Source organism: Schistocerca piceifrons, chromosome 2 (assembly GCF_021461385.2).
Source record: "Schistocerca piceifrons isolate TAMUIC-IGC-003096 chromosome 2, iqSchPice1.1, whole genome shotgun sequence".
NCBI classification, from domain to species: domain Eukaryota; kingdom Metazoa; phylum Arthropoda; class Insecta; order Orthoptera; family Acrididae; genus Schistocerca; species Schistocerca piceifrons.
In genome coordinates, this window is record NC_060139.1 from 517681602 (window position 1) to 517705629 (window position 24028).

General features: G+C 37.1%; 1 protein-coding gene across 1 annotated transcript in view; it reads right to left on the reverse strand.

The window, feature by feature from the left end:
• LOC124776611 (sterol regulatory element-binding protein cleavage-activating protein) overlaps nucleotides 1–24028 on the reverse strand; it is a 263862-nt gene that overhangs the window by 196052 nt on the left and 43782 nt on the right. The window contains exons 5-7 of the mRNA XM_047251684.1: nucleotides 18444–18624; nucleotides 13271–13416; nucleotides 9155–9407 (exon numbers count right to left, since the gene is read on the reverse strand). Coding sequence (XP_047107640.1) covers nucleotides 9155–9407; nucleotides 13271–13416; nucleotides 18444–18624 — 580 coding nt within the window. The remainder of the gene's footprint in view (nucleotides 1–9154; nucleotides 9408–13270; nucleotides 13417–18443; nucleotides 18625–24028) is intronic.

Here is a 24028-nt window from a genome sequence, read left to right on the forward strand (position 1 = left end):
CGGTTAGGCGTTATTATGCATTCGTACAAAGCGTTCCCCGCACTACTCCCAGAACTGAATTTAAGCAGCTGCTAGCCATGGACTGTACAACTGGCCATTACTAGTGTAGCGATCTCGCCAAAACTTTTCTGTCAAAATTTCATTTGCTTGGATACACCGAGAAGATAATACATAATTTTTCTTATCTGTTATGCCTATTTGTTATTTATTTCCACTCTGGTAGTCTGAATCTATGGATTTTGCTAGTAATTATAACAAAGTTGATCATTCACAAACGCACTCAACCATATAACAAACAGCGATTGGCATTCACCTGTTCAGCTCTATTCCGCTCAAATCGTATAGCCCCGTCCTCTATTGTCTGTAGGAAAATTTATTTCTAGATGCGATCGGGATTCCTCTTGCAGAGATATCACATACACTATGCACGCACTGAAAAATCAACTTATGATTCATTCAGAAATCAACTTAGAATGTGTTCAAAAATGTTAAACAATCAACAGGGGCGCGTTTCAAAATTATATGAATAATCGATAGACCAAGTAAATGTCCACACAGTTTGAAGTCAATGAGAAGTTCATATTTGAAGTTCTCAAAAAGAAACAGAATCGGAATTTGAGGATATGTCAGAAGATGAACCTGAAAGAGACATCAGTGCTATCACAGAAAAAATTTGAAGTTTATCTACAAAAAACTCCAGTTTGCAAAAGGAAGTGACCTGAGAGCCAGACTGTATGGACTTGGAAACATAGAACCACATCACTCCTTGGTGGCATACTTTATACAGTGCCTTCCACCATCCAGCATATTTGACAGAAGGAGTAATAACACAAGACCAGTCCAGGTCTTTGAAGCCACAGACAGAAAGCTTCCAAATTAAATAGGTACCTGTAAGACTTGATTGAGTTACCAGAATTTTTAAATTTTATATTTGGGTCCATCCATACCAAGTGGTCCAAGAAAAAAATAATTGGTTGCTTGACCATCTCAGAAAAAAATTATATTTGCTGGATGAATTCCCCAATGTTTAGTAGTCACAAAAATATTTTTTTTAAATTTATTGTTCATTATTTTGAAAATGCAGCCTTATCTGTTTCAGGCCGCATGTGTTTTTTCGTATTTGCAAGCATTTACATTTTTTACAATTATTCAGTAGTGGATTGTCCTAAGCCTTTCAGATAAAATGCGTTTAGTTCAACACACTCTGGGCTACAAATTAACATCATTATCACTTAGCTGAATGTATTCTTTAATATATTTTAATAGTTCAAAGTTATCAGCCACAAATTAAAAAAACTCAATTATTGAACAATAGTTTTCCAAAGAAAGATTAATTTCTCAGCTTTAATATTTTTTCTGCTATTACACTGTATAGTATAGTTAGTTTTTATGGAGTATCAATGGTGAGCAGCTTACACTTAACAAAAATACACTATTTTAAAATATGTTTTTTTTGTGGCCTGCAACATCTCTGTTGGGGGACCAGATAAAAATCTGAAAATTTCACAGTTAATAGACCTTTATATGACATCAAACTTCAGTATAAATTTCAATTTTGAGATTCAATTGGAAGTTATGGAAAAAAGATTACGAACACGAGTCAAACATACGTTTTTTAACATCTGCGATATCTGGTAGGCGAATCAAATAATGTATACCAATTGCGTAATGTAATACATCACATTACACTAGCTGATGATTATTTGTTGAAACAATGTTGTGGTTGTTGTTTCAGCAGGCTAACAATTGCATGTGCAAGCCTATACAAGTCTGATTGTTGTCTACTCACACTTATTTAGCAATAAATTCTTGTAGTGTGCAGTTGAAAAATGGTGTCTCAGTGTTCTGTTGGTTTTATTATTAATGAAGCATGTCAAAAAAGTGTGTATGGAATGTATCCTAAAGACATTACTTTAATAAAAGATTACAGTGAAGAAGAAAAAATGTTGTTTTACTTAATAGTTGGCCCAGACGTCAAATCAACATGCAAGTACCATGAAATGAAATACTTAAAAAAATTTCATCACTTTTTGGTCAGTCTTGCATGGACCCTTTTGAGAAACATATGAAACCTATAACAAAAGGCCTGCGAGAAATAACATTTGATCATTATTCTAAAAATTAAAGCCCTTTTGTCAATCTCATACCAAGAAAACCATTGTGTCCAACAAGTTATTCTAAGATATTTCTAGATGGTGGTGGTGGTGGTTAGTGTTTAACGTCCCGTCGACAACGAGGTCATTAGAGACGGAGCGCAAGCTCGGGTTAGGGAAGGATTGGGAAGGAAATCGGCCAGGCCCTTTCAAAGGAACCATCCCGGCATTTACCTGAAACGATTTAGGGAAATCACGGAAAACCTAAATCAGGATGGCCGGAGACGGGATTGAACCGTCGTCCTCCCGAATGCGAGTCCAGTGTTAAGATATTTGTAATTCACAAGAGAAAGGATAGCGAAACCTCAGATACAGAATTTTGTGACTTATCAGCAACCATTAAAAAATTAGACACAGCTTGTGAAATCCTGGGTACATCGCCTGCTGGTAAAATTAGAAAACTAAGTAACGATGAAAGACCAAGTGCCTTGAATACAAAAATTGAGGAAGTGGCAGCTAGTCAAAAAGAATTTGGAAGTTTCATTTCAAAATACAGTTTGTACTAAAACAGATGGAAGTTCTAAAACTTCACCAAGCGAATATGCTGATTTGATAGAAAAACTAAAAACTAAATGCAGTACTTCAAGCAAAGAGGATAAGTGAAGATTATCAGTTTACTGCCGAATTATTGGAGTCAAGCAAAAGTTAGTGTTGAACATCTTGTTAAGCTAAAAAGGCAATTAGAAAAAGAACAGGGAATCTCACCAGCATTACAAAAGAAAAGTGTATGTAATTTGGTAGATGAAAACACAATCAATAAAGTTATTAAGTATTATGATGATGACAATAACAGCTGTTGGATGTCTGGCAAAAAAAAAGATTGTTTTTCTGTGAAAGAAAATGGTTCTGAGATTCAAAGACAAAAAAGGTTAATATTGTGTAATTTAAATGAACTATTCACTGAAATTAAATAAGAAAATCAGACATTAAAATTGGAACATCTAACTTTTGCGAGTTCAGACCAAGATGGTGTTTTGTTGCAGGGGCATCTGGCACCCATAATGTATGTGTTTGTTTGTATCATCAGAACATAAAGTTGATGATAGATGGGGCCAATCTTAAGAGTTGACTATAAAGACCTTATGAAAGTTATGGTATGCAATACTGACAGTTACAGCTGTAGGATCAAGGGAAAATGTGAAGATTGTCCAGGCAAACAAGCCTTACTTAACATGTTTGAAGAATCAGAAGAAGACAATTTGATACCTGACAATATAAAATACAAACAATGGGTGACACAAGACAGAACTGAAATGGTGACAGCCATAAGATCAAGAGAAGAGTTGTTTGAAGTGTTGGTGGCTAACCTTGAAAATCTCAAGATGCATCATTTTATTGCAAAAGCTCAAAGTAAATTTTTGAAAGACAAAAAGCAAACCTTGAAAGCTGATGAATGCTTAGTTCATGCTGACTTTTCAGAAAATTATTCCTTTGTTGTACAAGATGAATTACAAGAGCACCACTGGGTAAACAAACAGGCCCCAGTTCATCCGTTTGTATTCTATTACAAAGATGAAGATAAACTAATGAGCCACAGCTTTTGTGTCATAAGTGACTACCTTGAACACAACACTACAGCAGTGCACATTTTTCAACTAAAATTAACAAACTACATTAAACAGCACTACCCTTCCATAAAAAAGTGACTTACTTTTCGGGTGGGGGCAGCAAGTTAATATAAAAACAAAAAAGTTCTATTAATGTCTCCTTTCATAAAGGAGATTTTGGGTTTGATGTAAAATGGCACTTTTTCCCTTCATGCCATGGGAAGAATGCTTGTGATAGTGTCGGGGGTACAACAAAGCAAGCTGTCACAAAAGCAAGTCTGCAGTAGACCGATGACAATCATATCATAACACCTCAAGAAATGTTTGAATTCTGTAAAACACACATCATCAAAGGAATTAACTATGTTTTTTGTACAATGTGAGGAAATACAAGAAGTCTATGACAGTGTGTTGAAGGAAAGGTACAACACGTGTCAGAAGATTTAAGGCACTCTGATCTTTTCATTGTTTTGTAACCCATTCACACAACTTACTCAAGTGTAAGATCACATCAATTTCATCTGATAGTGAACTACATCAGTGTGGAAAACTTGTACAACTGGTTCTTCAAAATAAAGGCATAGTGGCTTGTGTTTACAATGAACAGTGGTGGACTGGCGAAGTTGATAAAATTGACTGTCAAAACCAAGATGTACATGTTGTATTTTATCACCCTCCTGGACCAAGGCCATCTTTTACAAAAAATTGAGAACAATCAAGTTTGGATGCCACTTAAAAATGTACTAAGGAAGCTGTCTCCCATGGAATTTACAACTGTGACAGGGCGAACTTATAATCTAACACCCAAACTGAGTGAACAAATTTCTCAAATGTTCAGTGAGCGATGCACTAAAAACAAATAACAATAGAACAACATAATGTAACTAGTAGGCTTATTTTCAATATAAAAGTAAGTAATCATAGATACGATTAAATTATATACTGTAACTGATATATTTTATTCCATAAGCCTAGATGTCGCAAATGTTGAAAAATGTAGTTTTGACTCGTGTTTCTAATTTTTTTCCATAACTTCCAATTGAATCTCAAAGTTGAAATTTACACTGAAGTTTGATATCATAAAAGTCTATTAACTGTGAAATTTTCAGATTTTTATCCAGTCCCCCAACAAAGATATTGCAGGCCACAAAATGGAAAAATTTAAAAAATCCATATTTTAAAATAGTATATTTTTTTTTAGTGTACGCTGCTCACCATTAATACTCTATAAAAAGTAGCTGTAATATACAGTGTAACAGCAGAAAAAATATTAAAGCTGAAAAATTAATCTTTCTTTGGAAAACTACTGTTCAAAAATTGAGGGTTTCTTTTTTTTTTTTTGTTTTTTTTTTAATTTGTGGCTGATAACTTTGAACTATTGAAAATATATTAAAGAATACATTCAGCTAAGTGATAATGATGTTAATTTGTAGGCCAGAGTGTGTTGAACTAAACACATTTTATCTGAAAGGCTTAGGACAATCCACTATTGAATAATTGTAAAAAATGTAGATGCTTGCAAATACGTAAAAATGCATGCGGCCTGGAACAAATAAGGCCGCCATTTCAAAATAATAAACAATAAATTTTTTAAAAAATATAATTGTGACTACTAAACATTGGGGAATTCACCCAGCAAATACAAAATTTTCCTGAGATTGTCAAGCAACCAATTATTTTTTCTTGGACCACTTGGTATGGATTGACCCATTTGTTAAGAGTTTGAACCAGTGTTGCCCGGCATAGCGCAGCAACGCGACATGGTTTGGGCACGACCTTACCTCTCAATTATGTCCCATGAATGTTCGACTGGTTCATGTAGGGCAATTTGAGTGGCCCAATGATTCACTCAAATTGTCCAGAATGTTCTTCAAACCAATAGCAACGAACTGTGCCTGGTGACATGGCACATTGTTGTTTGGCGACATGAAGTCCATAAACGGCTCCAAATGATCTCCAAGTAGCTGAACATAGCCACTTTCAGTCAATGATCAGTTCAGATGGGCCAGAGCACCTGGTCCATTCCATGTAAACACAGCCCACATCATTCTGGAGCTTGCAAAGTGCCTTGTTGAACACTTGGTCCATGACTTTGTGGGATCTCCGCCACACTCAAACCTTATCATCAATCGGGATTCACCTGACCTGGTCACAGTTTTCCATCATCTAGGGTCCAACCTTCAACCATAAATATAATAGACTAGCCCTGACGTCATTTTCGTGGCTCCAACATCTCTGGGCTGAAGTCACGTGAATGTTGGCAAAACATGGTTGTTTTGTGTTGTGCTTATGGCTGTACTCAACGTTTTGTCAGGGGAAATGGCATTACATTTCATGTGTAAGTGTTTCTATGATAGTGCAGATGCGTTTATTGAAATCTGCTGAAGTGACTTTTATATGTTTTTTACGCTTGAAATAGAGTATCACATAAATTAAAGTGTTGAAAGTGATGCCTGTAAAGTCAGACTCATATTACATTTTGGAAAGTATATGTGATAATTTAGTTACAGAAGTAAGTATAATTGTTTCTCGTTCCTACTCATAGGTTCCCTATGGATGAAAACAAAAGGCAGCTTTGGATACAGGCCCTAAGTGTTTTGATAAGTTAGTTATTATTTACAATGTATATTTATAATTTATATTTACAGTGTCTGTCATTTTTAAACCTACGCTCCAAAATTATTTTCTGAAACTTCAAAGTCTCACTTTCCACCTAAAATATCATTTTTTTAAAAAAACTGACAGTTTAAACTTTTGTAAAAATAGTGGGAACTGAATCTTTGAAGTGCACCTAAAATTGATACTCTAAAATGGACCTGCTCCTAAAGTCGACAATTTTGGCACCTATAGTTGACATAATTCCCATATTCCATTTTCTTTTATAAGTGACTAGAGCTCAAAACACGGCGAATCCAATGTTTTGACACGAGGCTACTCTTACTGTTTAAAAGAATTTTAACGACATTTTACTTTAATTGATAGTTTATAGTAATTTCGTCCCGCTGCCCACCAGAGTGGTGTTCAATGTATTTGTTAGATTTTATAAATGGTACTGTGAACAAATCCAGGTCAAATGTAGTTCTGACATAATTTTTCGCAAATAAAAAAGTAATTTTTGTTGGAGGCATTTGACAGTCAACTGAGAAATATGGGAAAAATACGATACAAACATAGGATGGCAGACTGCTGATTTGAAATCCCGCCACGTTTTGCCAACAGTCATGTGGTTTATGTTGGAGCCACACCAGCCCTATAGCTTCTGCACAGCAAGGCCAGTCTACTAGTATCTACGGTTGAAGAGTCCAACCGATATGGTCATGACCCCCAGGAGAAGCACTGTAGGCGATGTCATGCTGTTAGCAAAAGTACCCGGGTCAGTTGTCTGTTACCATAGCCCATTAATGCTAAATTTCACCAGACTGTCCTAAGGGATACATTGATTTCTGGAGGTATTTCATGCAGTGTTGCTTGTCTGTTAGTACTGACATCGCTCAGCAAACACAGCCACTCTCGGTTGTTAAGTAAAGGCCATCAGCAACAGTGTTCTCCCTAGCGAGAGGCAGTGCCTGAATCTTGGTATTCTTAACACACTATTGACATTATGGATCTCAGAGCACTGAATTCCCAAATAATTTCCAAAATGGAATGTCCCATGAGTCTAGCTGTAACTAATATTCTGCACTCACGGTCTGTTAATTCCTGTTGTGCAGCCATAATGATGTCAGAAACCTTTTCACATGAATCAAATGAGTATAAATAAGAGCTCCACTGCCCTTTGACACCTTGTGTATGTGACACTGCAGCCATTTGTATATGTGCATATCACTATGCCATGACTTTTGTCACCTGAGTGTGTATAGTTTCAAATTTGCTATTCTTTCCAATAACGTAAAATTTTGTACTTCCTAAAAGATATATTTAGAATTTTTACCATTACCAATAAAAACGGTTAACTTCAAACTCAAACTTGTCAAATACTACAAAACTGAAAGATGATAGCTAACTATGCCTCTACATAAAGTTTTAACATCTGGGGAAGAAATATTACTCTAGAATATATAGCAGTCTATGTAATTTAATGACCTAAATGCCATAAGTTGCTGCCAGAATAACATATTATTAATAATTATTATTACTTAGATCACTCACCTGCAATGGAATACCACTGCATTAGTTTGAATGTGTCGTGCTCTAAGTAATTATGCATGCATTTTTAACGTTTACAAGATCTAAAAGACAGCAACTTGTCCTCCTTCCTGGGTTTTCACACTATGAAATGAGCATCTTATTTCTACCTTACCAGTGGCTACCTCGCATCTGACTCCTTCTTCTGCTTCTTCTCCTCTTCCTCTCCCCGCTCTCTCCCCTCCCTCCCCCTCTCTCCACCCCCCCCTCTCTCTTTCTCCTTTTAACAGAATTCAATTATACAAATGCCAGAAGCTGCCATAAAGTGAAACATACACTGTTTATGGACAAGTCATTATCAGGAATCTTCAATTCACAGTCTGAGCCCTGTGTGTCTGTCACGTAAGGCACATAAATAATGTTTGAAAGAAAATATGTGAATCTATTGAATATACTAAAAGTAAACACTCCAATGGTTGTAACAGTGGGGAACATGATGACATTATTTAATAATATGGTAAATTAACATATATACAATAAACAAGCTATGTAACATTTAACAAAATGAGACATGACAACTTGCACAACTTCACTTTACTTCCCAATGTCCTGAAAATGTTCTGTAGAAAATTTCACTAAATCCGTTATTAATTACAAAAGAACTTATGTGGTAATGATCAATCTTGACGTTCTTGCTCTACGAAATTTAAATTATAAAACGTTAAATAATGGGTACAAAATTTCTTCTCAGTGTAAGGCTTTAAACATATATTTGGAACAAAAATGTTATGTGCCAGTCTTTGAAGCAGGAAGAAATGAGTCTGAATTTGGTACGACTGACACTCAAATATGTCAGTTGTTAATTCAAAAATAATCTTCCAAGTCAAGTGCTGACTTCAGTAAACAAAAATTTAGGCTAAATGCCATCCTACTGTCAGAGGTGTGGTGTACTGGGTGGGATTAAGTGCTTTACAATAATTTATGACCTGCAGATGCCAAAGACTTCAGGATAAGGAACTTGGAGATGCAGATGGAATTTTTCGTATATGCATAGGCCTCCAACCAAACCAACTGCAATGAGTATTAGTTGATTAGCTTCTATCTTCACAGAAATGGTCAGCTTCTAGTACACACTACTCATGATTTTTCTGGGGCATATAAAAACTATATGTATTTAACTGCATGAGCAATCAAACTTCTGATGCACTTGGTAGGAATACACCAATTCTGGGAATGAATAGGTGGATATGACTGTTTCACTTTGCACATAAATACTGTAATGAAATAAGAAAATTAATTATGCAATTTTACACAATAAAAAAAACTTACTGTAATCACCACTGCAAATGCAATCCCCAACTTTGATTTGATGAGTTCAACTTTTCGCAAAGAAAAGTAGACATAAACAAAAATGGCTACCAAAGTGGCAATCAAAGGAGCAACAGCTCGAGCACTGAATTTTCCTGGGTAGTACACATGCAGCAAATCATTTTCATTTTTGTATGTCGTATCCAGATTTTGAACACCTCCTTGATGTAGTGGGTACAATCGCCGCAAACGCTGGTGGAGTCCATCAAGAAATCTGAAAGGGATAAAAATTTCAACAATATAATAATTGCTACTCACCATATAGCGGAGATGCAGAGTCACAGGTAGGTACAACAAAAAGACTGTCACAAAATAAGCTTTCACTCAACAAGGCCTTGGTCAAAAGCAGATCTCTCTCTCTCTCTCTCTCTCTCTCTCTCTCTCTCTCTCTCTCTCACACACACACACATACACACACACACGCACACGCAAATCGCACATACAACTGCAGTCTCCGGCAGCTGAAGCCAACACACTCACTCTATCCTGGATTTTCCACTGCTCAGCAATATAATAGCTATTAGCATCAATCTCAAAACAGTGTAACTGAATGGACTTTTCACATTTTTCCCATAAAAGTGAAGACTGATAAGTAATATGAAACTGTCTTCCATAACAATCCAATCTCTAAAATATTTTTCTGAAGCACATAAAAAGAGGTATCAAGGCTTCGTCATAAAAAGGCACAACTGTGACACTCATTGACAGCACACACCAATTCCGTTCCACAGCTTTCAGAATCAAACACTTCAGTCGAACTAAATAAGAGGAACCAAATTGTGATGAGTTAGCAGACACACGTGAACCTACTATAACAACTGATAGTGAAAAAATACAATGTGACAAACAGGAGAAGAAAGTGCAATTAGAGAAAATGTGTGTGATAATTTGAAAGCAACACATTGGCAGTTATACTAGGAACACAGACTCTGGTAAGAAAAAAAGTACAAGAACATATGTGACTTAAAATAAACAAACAAATCAATAAAAAGAAATAAAGGATACATATGTCAGATGCATGGAAGGGAGACTAAAGAGGAAGATGAATGTAGCAAATAGTGAAGGTGAGCTTCAAGTATTTGTGATTTGTAAACTTACTAAGCCACAATACTTGAAGGAGATGATAAGATAAATAAACTTGAAATTATTTTAACATTACAATGAGAAGTATAGCAGGACACCCAGCTATTACAAGAAAGACAGGACAGTCTATGCTCACTCTACATCTATGGATGCATGTTTCCTTCTCCTTATTAATGAGAGGATTTCTATGTATTGCAAATCTGTGTGTGTCATGTACAAGGCAGACACTGAAAAATAATGTGGTTGTGATTTACTGTCACTATTTTATTTTCTTTTAGTTACATTTATATCAGTTCCAGTATATCAAACTAAAGAACAAAACTTGGAAAGCCTTCACAACTCTACAATCTATTAAATCTTGCACTGCTTTGCAATCCAGCATGAGAACCAATTGGTAATGCAAGGAAATAGAAGACACACTTTATAACAATGGATATTCCAGGGCCGAATCAACAAACAAAACTGATGAAAGATAACCAATCACCAACAAACAATGTATGGATGACGCATACACATAAGCAACAGATTAGAAAAATCAACAACTGCATCTGCAGCTACTGTTGTTAAGAAATGCTATCCCACATACATCTACACCTACATGGCAACTCTGCTAATCACACTTGAGTGCCTGGCAGAGGATTCACTGAACCACTTTCACAATAATTCTCTGTTATTAAACACTCGAAAAGTACACAGAAAAAACAACACCTTTATATTTCTGTGGGAGCTCTGCTTTCTTATTTTATTAAGATGATCATTTCTCCTTACGTTAGGATGGGGTCAACAAAACATTTTTGCAATCTGAGCAGAAAGTTGGTGACTAAAATTTTGTGAGAAGACCCAGCCGCGAAGAGAAACACCTTTGTTTTGATGATGTCCACCCCAAATCCTATATCATGTCTGTGGCACTCTCTCCCTTATTTCTCAATGACACAAAACACGCTGCCATTCTTTGAACTTTCTCAATGTATTCTGTTATCCTATCTGGTAAGGATCACACATTGAACAGCAGTACTCCAAAAAAGGACGGACAAGCATAGCGTAGCCAGTCTCTTTAGCAGATCTGTTGCTTCTGCTAAGTGTTCTGCTAATGGAACGCAGTCTTTGGTTCACCTACTCTGCAACATTTTCTATGTGTTCTTTCAAATTTAAATTGTTCATAATTGCAATTGCTAGGTATTTAGTGTAATTTATGGCCTTTAGATTTGATGATTTATCATGTAATCAAAGTTTAACAGATTCAACAGCATCATCTGCAAGTAGCCTATGCCAGCTGCTCAGATTGTCTCCTAAATCATTTATATACATAAGGAACAATAGAAGACCTATAACACTGTCTTCGGGAATGCCAGAAATCACATCTGTTTTATTTGACAACTTTCCATCAATTGCAACAAACTGTGACCTCTGTGACAGAAAATCACAAATCCAGTCACATAACTCAGATGATATTCCATATGCAAGCAACTTGATTACAAGCCGCTCCTGAGCTACAGTGTCAAAAGCCTTCTAGAAATATGAAATCAATTTGAAATTCGTTGTCGATAGCACTCAACACCTCATGCGATTAAAGAGCTAGTAGTGTTTCACAAGAACGGTGGTTTCTAAATTATTGTTAACTACATGTCAATAAACCATTCTCTTTGAGCTAATTCATAATGTTAAAACACAATATATATTCCAGAATCCTGCTGCATATCGACGTTAATGTTATGGGCTTTTAATTTAGTGGATTACTTCTATTACCTTTTTGAATATTGGTGTAACCTTTGCAACTTTCCAGTCTTTGGGAACAGATCTTTCATCAAGCGAGTGGTTGTATAAGATTGTTAAGTGTGAAGCCTGTGAATCAGCATACTCCAAAAGGAACCGAACTGGTATAGAGTTGGACTGGAGGGCTCGCTTTTATTAAGTGATTTAAGTTACTTCACAACAACAACAACAACAACAACTACTACTACTACTACTACTACTACTACTACTACCACCACTACTACTAAAACAAACACACACACACACACACACACACACACACACACACACACACACACACTTTCTGGGTAGCTGAGTACGGTGGGAGAGGAACAAAGTGGTGGGAAAAACATTTACAGGATAAGGAAGTGTGCCTAGAAGGAAACAGAAAGAAAGAGATTCTTAGCGGCAATGGCAAAATGTGGTAACACAAGTTATGCGAAATCTTTATCTATCTTCCACTACTACACCTTACAGGTGTGATTACACAGGTGCATAGTCACCCACCACCTCCAACATACATTTCCTTTCAAATTAAAGGTCCCTCCAAAACATCATCTATTCTCAAAACACTTCTACACTTTTGTTACTCATTGACCTCAGTTGCCCTTTTCCCACCTCTCATCCTGACCCATTGTCTCCTTTAATGACACTGTATGCTACACACCACTCTCCTCCCAGTCACTCAGCTTTGTGATTATCATAACTGATCCACAATTTGCCACTGCAGGCCTCCCTGTGTGTGTGTGTGTGTGTGTGTGTGTGTGTGTGTGTGTGTGTGTGTGTGTGTGTGTGTGTGTCACGTGATTGTCTTTCCTTTTTATTGTTTGAAACTAATGAGTCAGTACCTGTTATGCCTCGCAAAGCATTGGAAACAGCACAACAATACTCTGCTCCACTCTATATTCAACACGCAAATGTTAAAGAACAGACATGTAACAACAAATAAAGGACAACGCTTAACAAATAAATTACATGTTACTCTAACTCTGAAATTTCATAATGGCATGCAGCAGCACACTTAAAATATTGATCGCAATTGGATAGTAATCTGTATGGGAACAACAAATAAAAAAATAAAGGAACACCAGGGGATGAGATTAATATTCAGGTATGCAAAAGTTGCTTACAAAAATACCAACTATAATGCAGCCTGGTATACATTATTGTGATGCTATTTCAAAAAGAAGCCTGCAGTACTCATATTCTTATACTGAGCCACAACTGACTTACAAAACTTACTCTTGACTGTGAACACGAAGAAATAGGGTGAGTGCATACTGCAGCACTCTCTGCCGACTTCGAAGTGGATACCTCTTAACTCCAGTGTCTTTCACGCAATGCCCCAGAAGAACTTCTGACAGACTCACCTTCCCATGCTGAACACCCTGTAACAATTTATTTCTGTTATTAACATCAAATAAACTTATTATTGTAATTTCTGAATTTCGTACTTGTCCAATTAGTTATTAGTGTAGCTTCACAAAAACTCTGAACAAATTTTATAAAAATGTATAGACAGTTCTACAAATAATCTACAATATTGTCATGCTCAGGTGAGTGACATGTAGTTCCTCACATATTTTACCTTAATTTAATATCAAACAAGGAAATGGGTTCTTGCAATAACATATCATCAACTCATAACAGTGGAATTTAAATCCTACAACATACTCCAAAAACCACAAAATAAATCTATGGTACTGTTCAGCCACTTTCATTTTCTTCCAATGTTAAAATGATTAAGAAGTTAACACATGTACCAGTGGATACAGATATTAAAGTGTTTGTATCCTGCAATTGCTTCATATTGAATAAGTTAAATATCATACAATAAGCAAAAAACCTAACAAACATTTTATGTAGAGTTTGCAAGAGAAAATGAAAAGAAATGATAAAGTAGAGATATAGTAAGAAACATAGCAGAGACAGATATCGTTAGAGATTTAGAAAGATAAAAAAAGAAGCTATGATGCAATTACATAGTGGTTAAATATTGAAATATCTTATGGCATATACTGAGGTAAGTACAATTATTTTTCATCAAGAAATTCACTTGAAATCAAATCTATGTTTATCCTGTGTGAACATCAGACTCAACTCTAAAAATTAAGGTATATCTCAGCCAAAAGTTCATTTGGACGTTATAATGCTTTACTGGGTGTGATGGTAGGAGCGTTGGTTAGACTGTGAACTGATCCAGCCAGCCAGTTACAAGGAGATTACTGGTATAAAATGGAATCCAAATCACAGTGTATCTTGATATTCAGTGCATGTGCTGCACACGGCGAGAGGTGAAATGCATATTATATGCAGAACAAAAATCTTAATCTACCCATATATCAATAAATCTTGAAACATTTAAACTAGGTGCAAATTCATACAAACCCTATCCATCAAAGTGGTGTACTGGTGAACAAAATGAACATGTAAACTAATAAAGTTTTCTATCGTCACACATTTGGAGATAATACATGCATTAATAAGCTGTTGTTTTTCTATGCTGACAGTTATCACTTCTAGCTGAAACTGCAGCCCCTGTAATATGCAAGTATTACAATCTGATTTCTACAAATAAACAGGCTACACAACACAGCCCTATAAGCCATTCTCCAAGATTCTCTAGTGACACTGGTTTACAGACAAGTGTTATTGGTGCTGACCAAAAGGTCAGATTTATAACAACCTACAAACAAATGATCACAGCACTGCCTCCCACATGAAGAAAGAATGTAATGTCTCTCACTTGTTTACATAGTATTTACCACTTACCACCATCAGAAGCAATGAGTGCTCACACCAAATGCAAAAAATAAGTTAATCAAGAATTTACAATTATATTTAAACACTCACACTGACAATGATCTTCAAAGCAGAGTGCCCTGAAACCAACTGAATACTCACTGGCAGTCAGAGTTGAGCAGAATGACCTTAAAACTCACCTGCTTTTGCTTGTGGATCCAACTTTATAAAAGTAGCAAAGATGACAGTTAAAAAGTCAGGAACTAGGGAAGAACAGGCTAGAAAAGCAAGCTGTATGGGACTGGTGACAGATAGCTTGGGCATAAAATACTAGTAGTAACAAAGGAGATGAGAAAGAAGAAGAGGAAGAAGAAGAAGAAGAAGCAGAAGGAAGGGCTTGTTTGGAAGGAGGAAACCATAAATGAAAATGGGTACATGATAGTCAGTTTCCAGAAGTAGAAAGTGTGCTGTTAAAGTGAATTAAGCAAGCTTGTGCTTCAAATATTCCAGTCAGTGATACTGTCATTTGTGGTAAAGAAAATGTATTTGACAAAAAGTTGGGACTCACAAAACATTCATCCAAAGGCTGGATCAAAAGGTGTAAGAATCAACATAATTTAGTGTATAAATGTGCTTGAAGTGAGGTCGGAACTGTAAACTTTAACACTTTTCAGTCATGCTAAAATAGTCTTCTATGAGTCACAGAAAGGTATAGTCCCAATGATGTTGCTAAGGCAGGTGAAAGAAGCTTATTTTTCACCCTCTGCCTGAAAAAACTCTGGAGTTAAGAGGAGAGAAATGCCACAGCAGAAAATTTAGTAAAGAGAGGCTAAGTGTTTCGTTGTGTTGTAATGAAAGTGGAATAGAAAAGGTGGTGCCACTAATAATTGGAAAGGTAAAGACTCCACAATTTTTTATAAATGTGTGGACAGTTCCACCTGCATGTAAATCTAATGTGAAAGCATGGGTAAAACAAACTATATTCAAATAGTACTTACATGCCTGGGATGTAAGGTTGGGTTTTAGAAATAGGAAAATCGTTCTGTTTACTGACCAGCATGCAGCACATCACCAAGATACATCGAATCTACATAATATAAAGTAATATAATAGAGGGAAACATTCCACGTGGGAATATGTGTGGATGGATATGTGTGTGTGCGCGAGTGTACACCCATCCTTTTTTCCCCCTAAGGTAAGTCCTTCCGCTCCCGGGATTGGAATGACTCCTTACCCTCTCCCTTAAAACCCACATCCTTTCGTTTTTCCCTCTCCTTCCCTCTTTCCTGATGAGGCAACAGTTTGTTGCGAAAGCTTGAATTTTGTGTGTATGTTTGTGTGTCTATCGACCTATCCTGAAACAAAATACAGGAAGATTCTTGTACAAAATTGGATGGCATGTCTTCATACTATGATGAGAAACGTTACAATCTTGGATGCTGTGTATTACATAAGAAGTGCCTGAGATTCAGCGTAAGAAAGCACAATGTGAAACTGCTTTAAGAAGGCTGACTTTCATCAGATACTTAAAAGACATTACACAAGAATTCCACCTGAGCAATGGAATTCCAGCTGAACAATGTCAGCAAATAATGGGGCCAGATGGAAACACTGACTGATTATCTTTGGTGAATATATTGAATGTGACAGAGGTTTTACTGTCTGTCAGTCTGTGACAATTCATGAAGTGTTACAGGAACAGATTGCAGAGAATCTGGAAGAAAGTGACAATGAAGATGAACCAGAACCTTTGCCGGTTCCTACAATATCAAAAGCTAATGAAGCAATAAAGCCAGTTTTGGTGGCTAGGCGGGAAGCTAATAGCACAGTTTATTAGCTGCAATGACATTTATATTCTTGCTTGTCAAAAATATTAGGCTGTTTATTTTCGAATATGTCGTGATTTTCATCATTTACGTGTGGGGCCCTTAAGATTTCACTGCTCTGCAGTACCGTTGATTTTCTAGGTTGGCTTACAGTGTTATCTGCAGTTGTACGATTTCTGTCAATTCAGCTGTAAGAAGCTGAGAGGACACCATATTGTTGTGATTCAGTATGTTTATATTGTTAGTGCCACACAAACTGTAGCAATCAACAATGGATGCAAATAACGATCAAGACACTGTTGAAAAACATGGATGTATAAGTTCGCAGTTCTCAAGTGGTGAATGCAGACAATACAACACTAATTTTAAGTTAATGATGATTCTGGAACCAGGAGGCATGAACAAGTGTGTAGCTGGAAGAAAATATGGTGTCACAGAAGTGACTGTTTCAGGTGGAATCAGATGAAGAATAAATTAAATAATGTCAGTTTTACCAGCCACATTTCAGGGAAGTGAAGCAGGGCAGTTTTCATTATTTGAAGCAGCAGGTTGTTCAGTACGTGCAAGAGAAGTGCGATTTCTTGAGAAATTATCTGAATGAAGCCATTGGAGATGAAGAAAAATTTTGAAGCTGCATGTGTTGTTGAATTCAAAGAAATTACTAGCCAGTGTGCAAGGATGATGAAGAGGACAGGGCTTACATTACAACTGGGAACTACGTTAGCAAGCAACTTCCCACGGCGTATCACAAAAAACTACTTGCGTATCAGCATCATATAATCAATCTTACGAAATGGCATAACTATTTGCTAGCTCATATGGACAACACTGATCAGACACATTCTTTTTTGACATGACATCAAATGTTACTTTCAATGTTAAGGGCATTAAAAGTGTCCCTACATGGATTTCTGACAGAGAAAACACCAGAATAAAGGTATTGCTGGATGCACTAGCAGATGGAAGGAAACTGCCCCATTAAGTGAGTCTTCACAGGAATACAATACCAAAAGAAAAACAACCTGCAGGGTTTAACTTTAGATGCCAATAAAAGGGTTGATGACTAATGACTTTGTGATAAGATTGACTGCGGGCTGTTTAGAACAAAATACTAGGCTCTTTGCTTAACAGAGGGAAATACTGGTGCTGGATTCTTTCAGGTGACACCTCACACCCAGGAAGTTAAAGATCTAATAGCAAAAAACAACAAAGATATGATAACAATTTCTGCTAGCATGATCTCATGTCTTCAAGTAATGGATGTTGTTGTGATTAGACCTTTTAAGGTTCACCTATGTCAGCTTTACAGTGAGTTACTTCTTCAAAGAGACAATGCCCTCATTCCAGAGTGGAAATTAAAGAAACACTATGTTCAGTCAGTTGACCCCTAGTGAATCTATTATGGAAGGATTCAAAAAGTGCTACATATCCAGTGCTATGGATGGCTCCGAAGATGAAAATACCAATACCACAGAAGTAGCAAGAAAAATAGAAATTGAAAATAAAAATTAAGGTAAACCACTTATTTTTGATTATTTTATTTCTACGTATCTTATCAAAATGTAGCGAGTCAATAATTGGTATAGTTTAGAATAGATATAATGTTAACTTTTTACAGAGCTAATTTATAGCAATACAATGTTTGTAATTTTGATTAGCCAGAGTATTTTAAAAATAAAATTTCTCCAAGGAGCCTCTTAAAAAAAAGGGGGGGGGGGGGGGGGGAGTCATCTTATATTCAGGATCATCTTATACTCAGGTAAATACGGTAAATCGAGAATGATGCAACATAATGATTCATGTCAGCAATACCATATAGTAGTACATAACATATACAGAATAATTACTTGGTATGTGAATACAGTCCTCAGTGGTGCAGGATCTTTAGCATAACGTCCTGGGTCATGATGCCAAAGGCCAGCAGGACTCAAAACTAGGCATCCAAACTCTGGCACCATTGATCGATGCTCTGACGCCAATGCCACAGCAGATTCCACGTGGAGGCAGACATCAGAAAGTGTCAATGAACTGTGGGTAGCAAAAAGTAATAAAATCATATTTAATTACTGTAGCCACAAAGTCTCCAACAAGAAAATTAAGTCATTCCTCCAATCCATAAAATTGCTTTTATTTCAATGAAGTATATAATGTTCAATATGTTTGAGTCATTCGATACTTACAGCGGAATGGAACACAAAAACCTCATTTTTCACCAGTAAATATAATTTACACTGCAAAGTACCAGACTCTGTCATTCCATGTGAAGTGGTCTAGAGGTTGCCGCATGATCATCGTGGATTTTGATGAAATTTTGTATTAAGAACAGTCCCATAGCGCAACTATCAACAGTGCATCTGTGAGTTTTTGATGATGTTCAGACATAACATCTCTAGTAATATTTTTTTTTAAAGAAACAAAAATTGGTCATCTTGTACAACTTTTTGTGCTCTCTTAGTCAAAATAATAATAAAAATATTTCCTGAGCAATTTGCATATGGATAAGTTGAAGCAAAGTCAGCTGAAAAAAATAGATGCTCGAAGAAATGTGAAGTTTAGCTTTTTATATCTCCAGAAGTAATCGCAGGATACATCTGAAACTTTGCACGTATTAACTTACCAATACAAGGGCTTAGAATACACAATTTCATTCTCCTACTGCTTCCCAATAGTTTACAAATTGAGAACAAAGTTGATCAAGGTGTATACGTGGACAAGGGAAAAAAATTCCTGCATTTCTCCCGGATTTCCCAGTTAAAAATACACTTTCTCCCTGGTGGAAACATAGTTTTCCCTGTTAATTGAAAGTATATTTTCTCTCGGTACTGTATAACTTATCAATCCTTTGAATGGTTATGGTTTTATACATGGCCGTAGAATTTCCCGGCGCTTTAGAAAACAAAACACCTTTTGGAAAGATGTTTGATCTGCAGTAACATGTACGCTGCATATTTTCGAATTACGAAAGTATAAATTCGAATTCCACCAAACACCGCATGTTACTTTCCGAAGCATTGAAATCGAGATTGCAATGCGTATTTGTAAGCCAGTCATAGCTCATGTCACGTGATCTCGCCAGCCGATGGCCACGGATATTCAAAGCTTCGGACACGTGGTGTAGTCAGCCAATAGCAACATCACTGTCATGTAGTGCGAAAAGTTAAAGGTTTAAATTAATATATATAATGTTGCTACAAGAAAAACAAAGCTTTCACATATAATATTGGTCTCAAATCACTAAATGTAAACACGGGTCACATGGACACTATCCGCTTCCCTATTATAACTCAGACTGCTCTGTCCATCAGACCCGTATCTACGATATTTCCGAACCGGGGCAATAGTAGATAGTGGCGTCCCTCGAGCGTTTGAGATGGGACATTTAAAAAAAAAAAACGTCGAATTTTCAAAAATACGTTCATTTTGTAGCACATATCTTTCTGAAGACTGATAAAAACATACGTGTCTGAGGAATTGTAAGACATGTTATCTGATCTTAAGTGTCGCAAAATGCAGCGCCACACCTCTTCACACAGCATTCTTCTATCGCAAGTCACTGTATTTCGGTCTGTGGAATTGAAATGTGTATATTTTGTACTGGATGCCATCAAACTATATTCAGGACAGTGGAAATTAAAATGTTCTATGGTGCCTCTCCTGCTTCCAGTCGGCTGGTTTGACATCCTGCCCCTCTTCAGAAAATTTGCATTCTTTATTCCCTATTAGCTAACAACTTGCTGCTTTGCGTGACATAAAATTGAGTATAGGATACACAAAGCCATTAAAGAGAAGAGACAAGCAAGACAATACACATTTCTTCAATCCTTAGCTCCTAGAATTTTTTTCTCTCTAATCTTGCTACAGCTTTACATGGCGTGCTTTCCTTTCTGCAAAAGGATCTGTTACCTCATCAAAGTTCTTCAAACGTTTTGCTACATGAAAAATCGAAATGTCATTGTCTAACACTGAAAAAGTTTTAGTTACAAATAGGCCCAAGACTGGTGTGGTTTCTCAACCTGATTACCTATATTTTGTCACTGTCTGCGAGATAAAACAAAATAGGTCTTTATAATGCTGCAGCAATTGTAACACACGCCAAATAAACGAGACTGTTTTGGCAGAAATGGTCATTTTTATAACAAGGCAGATTATAATTCACAAAGTACCAATATCAAATGCCTATTAGGCCTACTACAAGCAAAAGGCTTTACCTTAGGAAATAGTTTTACACTTCATCCATGCCCTCCAGTTTCTCAAGCATGGGATCGAAAAGTTGTAGTGCGAGATTTTTATAGAAATTTGGATCATCTTATTGTTCCATAATTCGTGTGATGTCCTCGTTTCTTCTCCTTCCTCGTTCTAACAAACAATGTAGTCATCACTAATTCTGTATCTATTCCTGCCAACGACAAAGCTTATTCGCCGGTTAACTTCACCAGTTTAGTTATCCTGCGATTATTCTCCGGTTAGGCATTGTTATGTGTTCGTACACCACGTTTTCCGCGTTACTTCCAAAATAGAACTTAAGTGACTGCTAGCCGAGGACTGTACAACTGGCCCTTGCTAGTATAGCGATCTGGCCAAAAATTTTCTGTCAAAATTTCATTTTCTTGGATACACCGAGAAGATAATATGTAATCTTTCTTACCTGTTATTCCTGTTAGTCATTTATTCGCACTCAGGTAGTCTAAATCTATGGATCTCGCCGGTAATCGTAACAACGCTCGTTATTCGCAAACCCTATCAACCACATAATCAGACAGTGGTTGGCTTTCTTTCGTTCAGCTATACTCCGCTCAGCTCGTACAGCCCCTTTTGTCTGCAGGGAAGTTTATTTCTAGATGTGACGAGGATTCCACTGGCAGAGACATCACGTGCACTATGCATGCATTCACAAATCAACTCATGATTCATTCAGAACTCAAATTAGAATGTGTTCAACAATGTTCAAAAACTGACAGGGACACATTTCAAAGTCATATGAATAATTGATAGACGAACGTGCACTGGATGCTAGTCGCTTTGAGAAACAAGTTTTATATGAATTTGCTACCCCCCCCCCCCCCCCCCCCACAGACACACTCCTAGGGCTGCTGTGCAATCTGGGGCAGCTTGGGCGCGCCAGTAAAATTTTCCCCGGTAGCTCCTAGCTGACCCCCCCCCCCCCCCCCCCCTTTTTTTTTATACTGCAACTGCTTACACAGCTCCTTTAGCCAGATGCGGAAGAAACTACTCAACTGCGCATACGCATGATCCCACTCGTAACTGCTAAAACAAATCTAATTTTAACAGTTGTGGCGTCATGCTCATCGGATGCAATTTGTTGTTACGAAGCATTGCATAGTCTTCCTAAAGCCTTTGACACATTTTGCTGTTGGCAGACGCTTGTAGGAGCACTGTGTTTTGTTGCTCTATATGGCGCATTTCCTTTGCAATTTAAGTTTTATTTTAGGTCTTTCTCTCGTTCATGTTTTATGGCTGCAGTATTGTTCTGCAGTATCAGGATACAGTAATATCCTTTGTTAGAGTATTGGTTCTTACCAGTCAAAATTACAAAAATTTCACTCAGAACAAAAACAATGAAAAAGTCCCGGAATTCAAAAAAATTCCCAGGTTTTTCCCGGTTTTCTCCTGGATGAAAAGATTTTCGGGTTTTTCCCGGATCTCCCGGGTCGTAGACACCCTGTTGATTTCAAAACCGGCATTTTTGGCACACTTTTATCGTTACATATTTCAGTCTGATTTCTGCTATAATTACAGAATCAAATTGGTTATCAGCTTCACAATTTAACTGTGCTTTACCAAGGCTGTGGAGATCAGGGTAGTAAAATTGTTGCACAACAGCTACAGCACAAAGTGTATACACTCAAGTTCAGAAAAACAGAACACCTTGAATGACTATAGATAGGACATGTACATTAGTATGTGTGGCAGAAAGGATTAGCCTTTCAGTCACCTCGGTTCAGCATGTGTCCTGCAACCTAGAAGGCACATGGTCTGTATGGGTCCTGATAACTTGTTTCATGTGTGATGGCATCAACGCGTATAAGGCGTGAATGGTGTCCTGTGGTCCAAGGATCCATGCTGCATACACCTGTTCCAAAGTTCATCTGTGGTGGTTGGCATTGGGTCATAGTGCTGCACTTGTCGTTTCACCATACCCCATACATTTCCGATTGACGACATGTATGGTGATCTGCAGGCCAGGACAGAAGACTGACATCCTGTGACAAAAAGAAGGCAAGTGTTCATGCAGAAACATGTGGTCATGCACTGTCTTGCCAAAAAATTGTGTCTAGGGTATTCCGCAGAGAGGGTATGGCTACAGGTTGCAGGATGACATTCACGTACGTCGCATTGGTCACAGTACCCTGGACACGGACAAACTGTGATTTGCGGTTGTACCCAATAGCAACTCACACCACGTCATTGAGTTCATTCTGTATGTCTTGTGCAAATGCAGTCACTGTGATTCCACTCATTACAATATGAACCCTTATTTTGGACACAATTTTTCAAAGAAAAATGTGCATCTCATAGTCCACAAAATATGGTATGTGCAAAGTTTCAGGTTCATCCTATAGCTAATTTCAGAGGTATAAAAAGCTAAATTTCACTTTTTTAAGTGTATATCAATTCGGTGGACTTTCAGTTTCAGTTTTTCATTATGTTTTAGCATCTTATACAAGTCCACTGCAAAACCAAACAGTTTTTTTAGTGGTTCAGACTGTGGTCTTTCTAATGCGCATTTTTTTTTAAGTGGGCAAAAAATACCCGTTTCAGCATTTTTAGAAAAACTGTCAGCTTTGCCCTCAATTTGTAAGTTATTGGAAAGCAGCAGGAGAACAAAATTTTATATTCTATGAGCTTGTATTGGTAAGTTATTATGTGCAAAGTTTCACTTTTTTTATGGTTTTAGGGTGCAAAACTGCTACGGTCATAAGCACTTATTCTGTGGCTTAGTGAAGGGTAAAAAACGCAATTTTTAAAGCAGCAGCAATGGGAGAGAAACTCTCAAAGGAGGGAAACTAAAAACGAAAGGAAGACCAAGAAAAATGCTGTTGAAGGGGGCTTGTTTTCTGCAAAAAAGAGCTTCAAATGATCGATGTCATCTCACTGACACTGATAAACTCAAAGATGGGATCGGCAGAACACGTGTCATCTGCTAAAAGGGAAGATATATCAGGTGACAGCTGTAAACGGGCACCTAGCAGATTAAAAGAGGGGCAGTTGCAAGAAGTGGGGACAAAGCGGGGGAGGATCACCACTTAAAAGATGTCGATGGCTAAAAGACAGTGCCCTATCCGGGGTCTGGTTAAAATTACCTCCTCCCGATGATGAGGCCGGGAGGAAGAGGTGCAAGCACAGAGAACAGGTTTTACATCCCGTAATTTATTATCGGGAAGTGCAGACCAATGTGTATGCCATAAAAGAG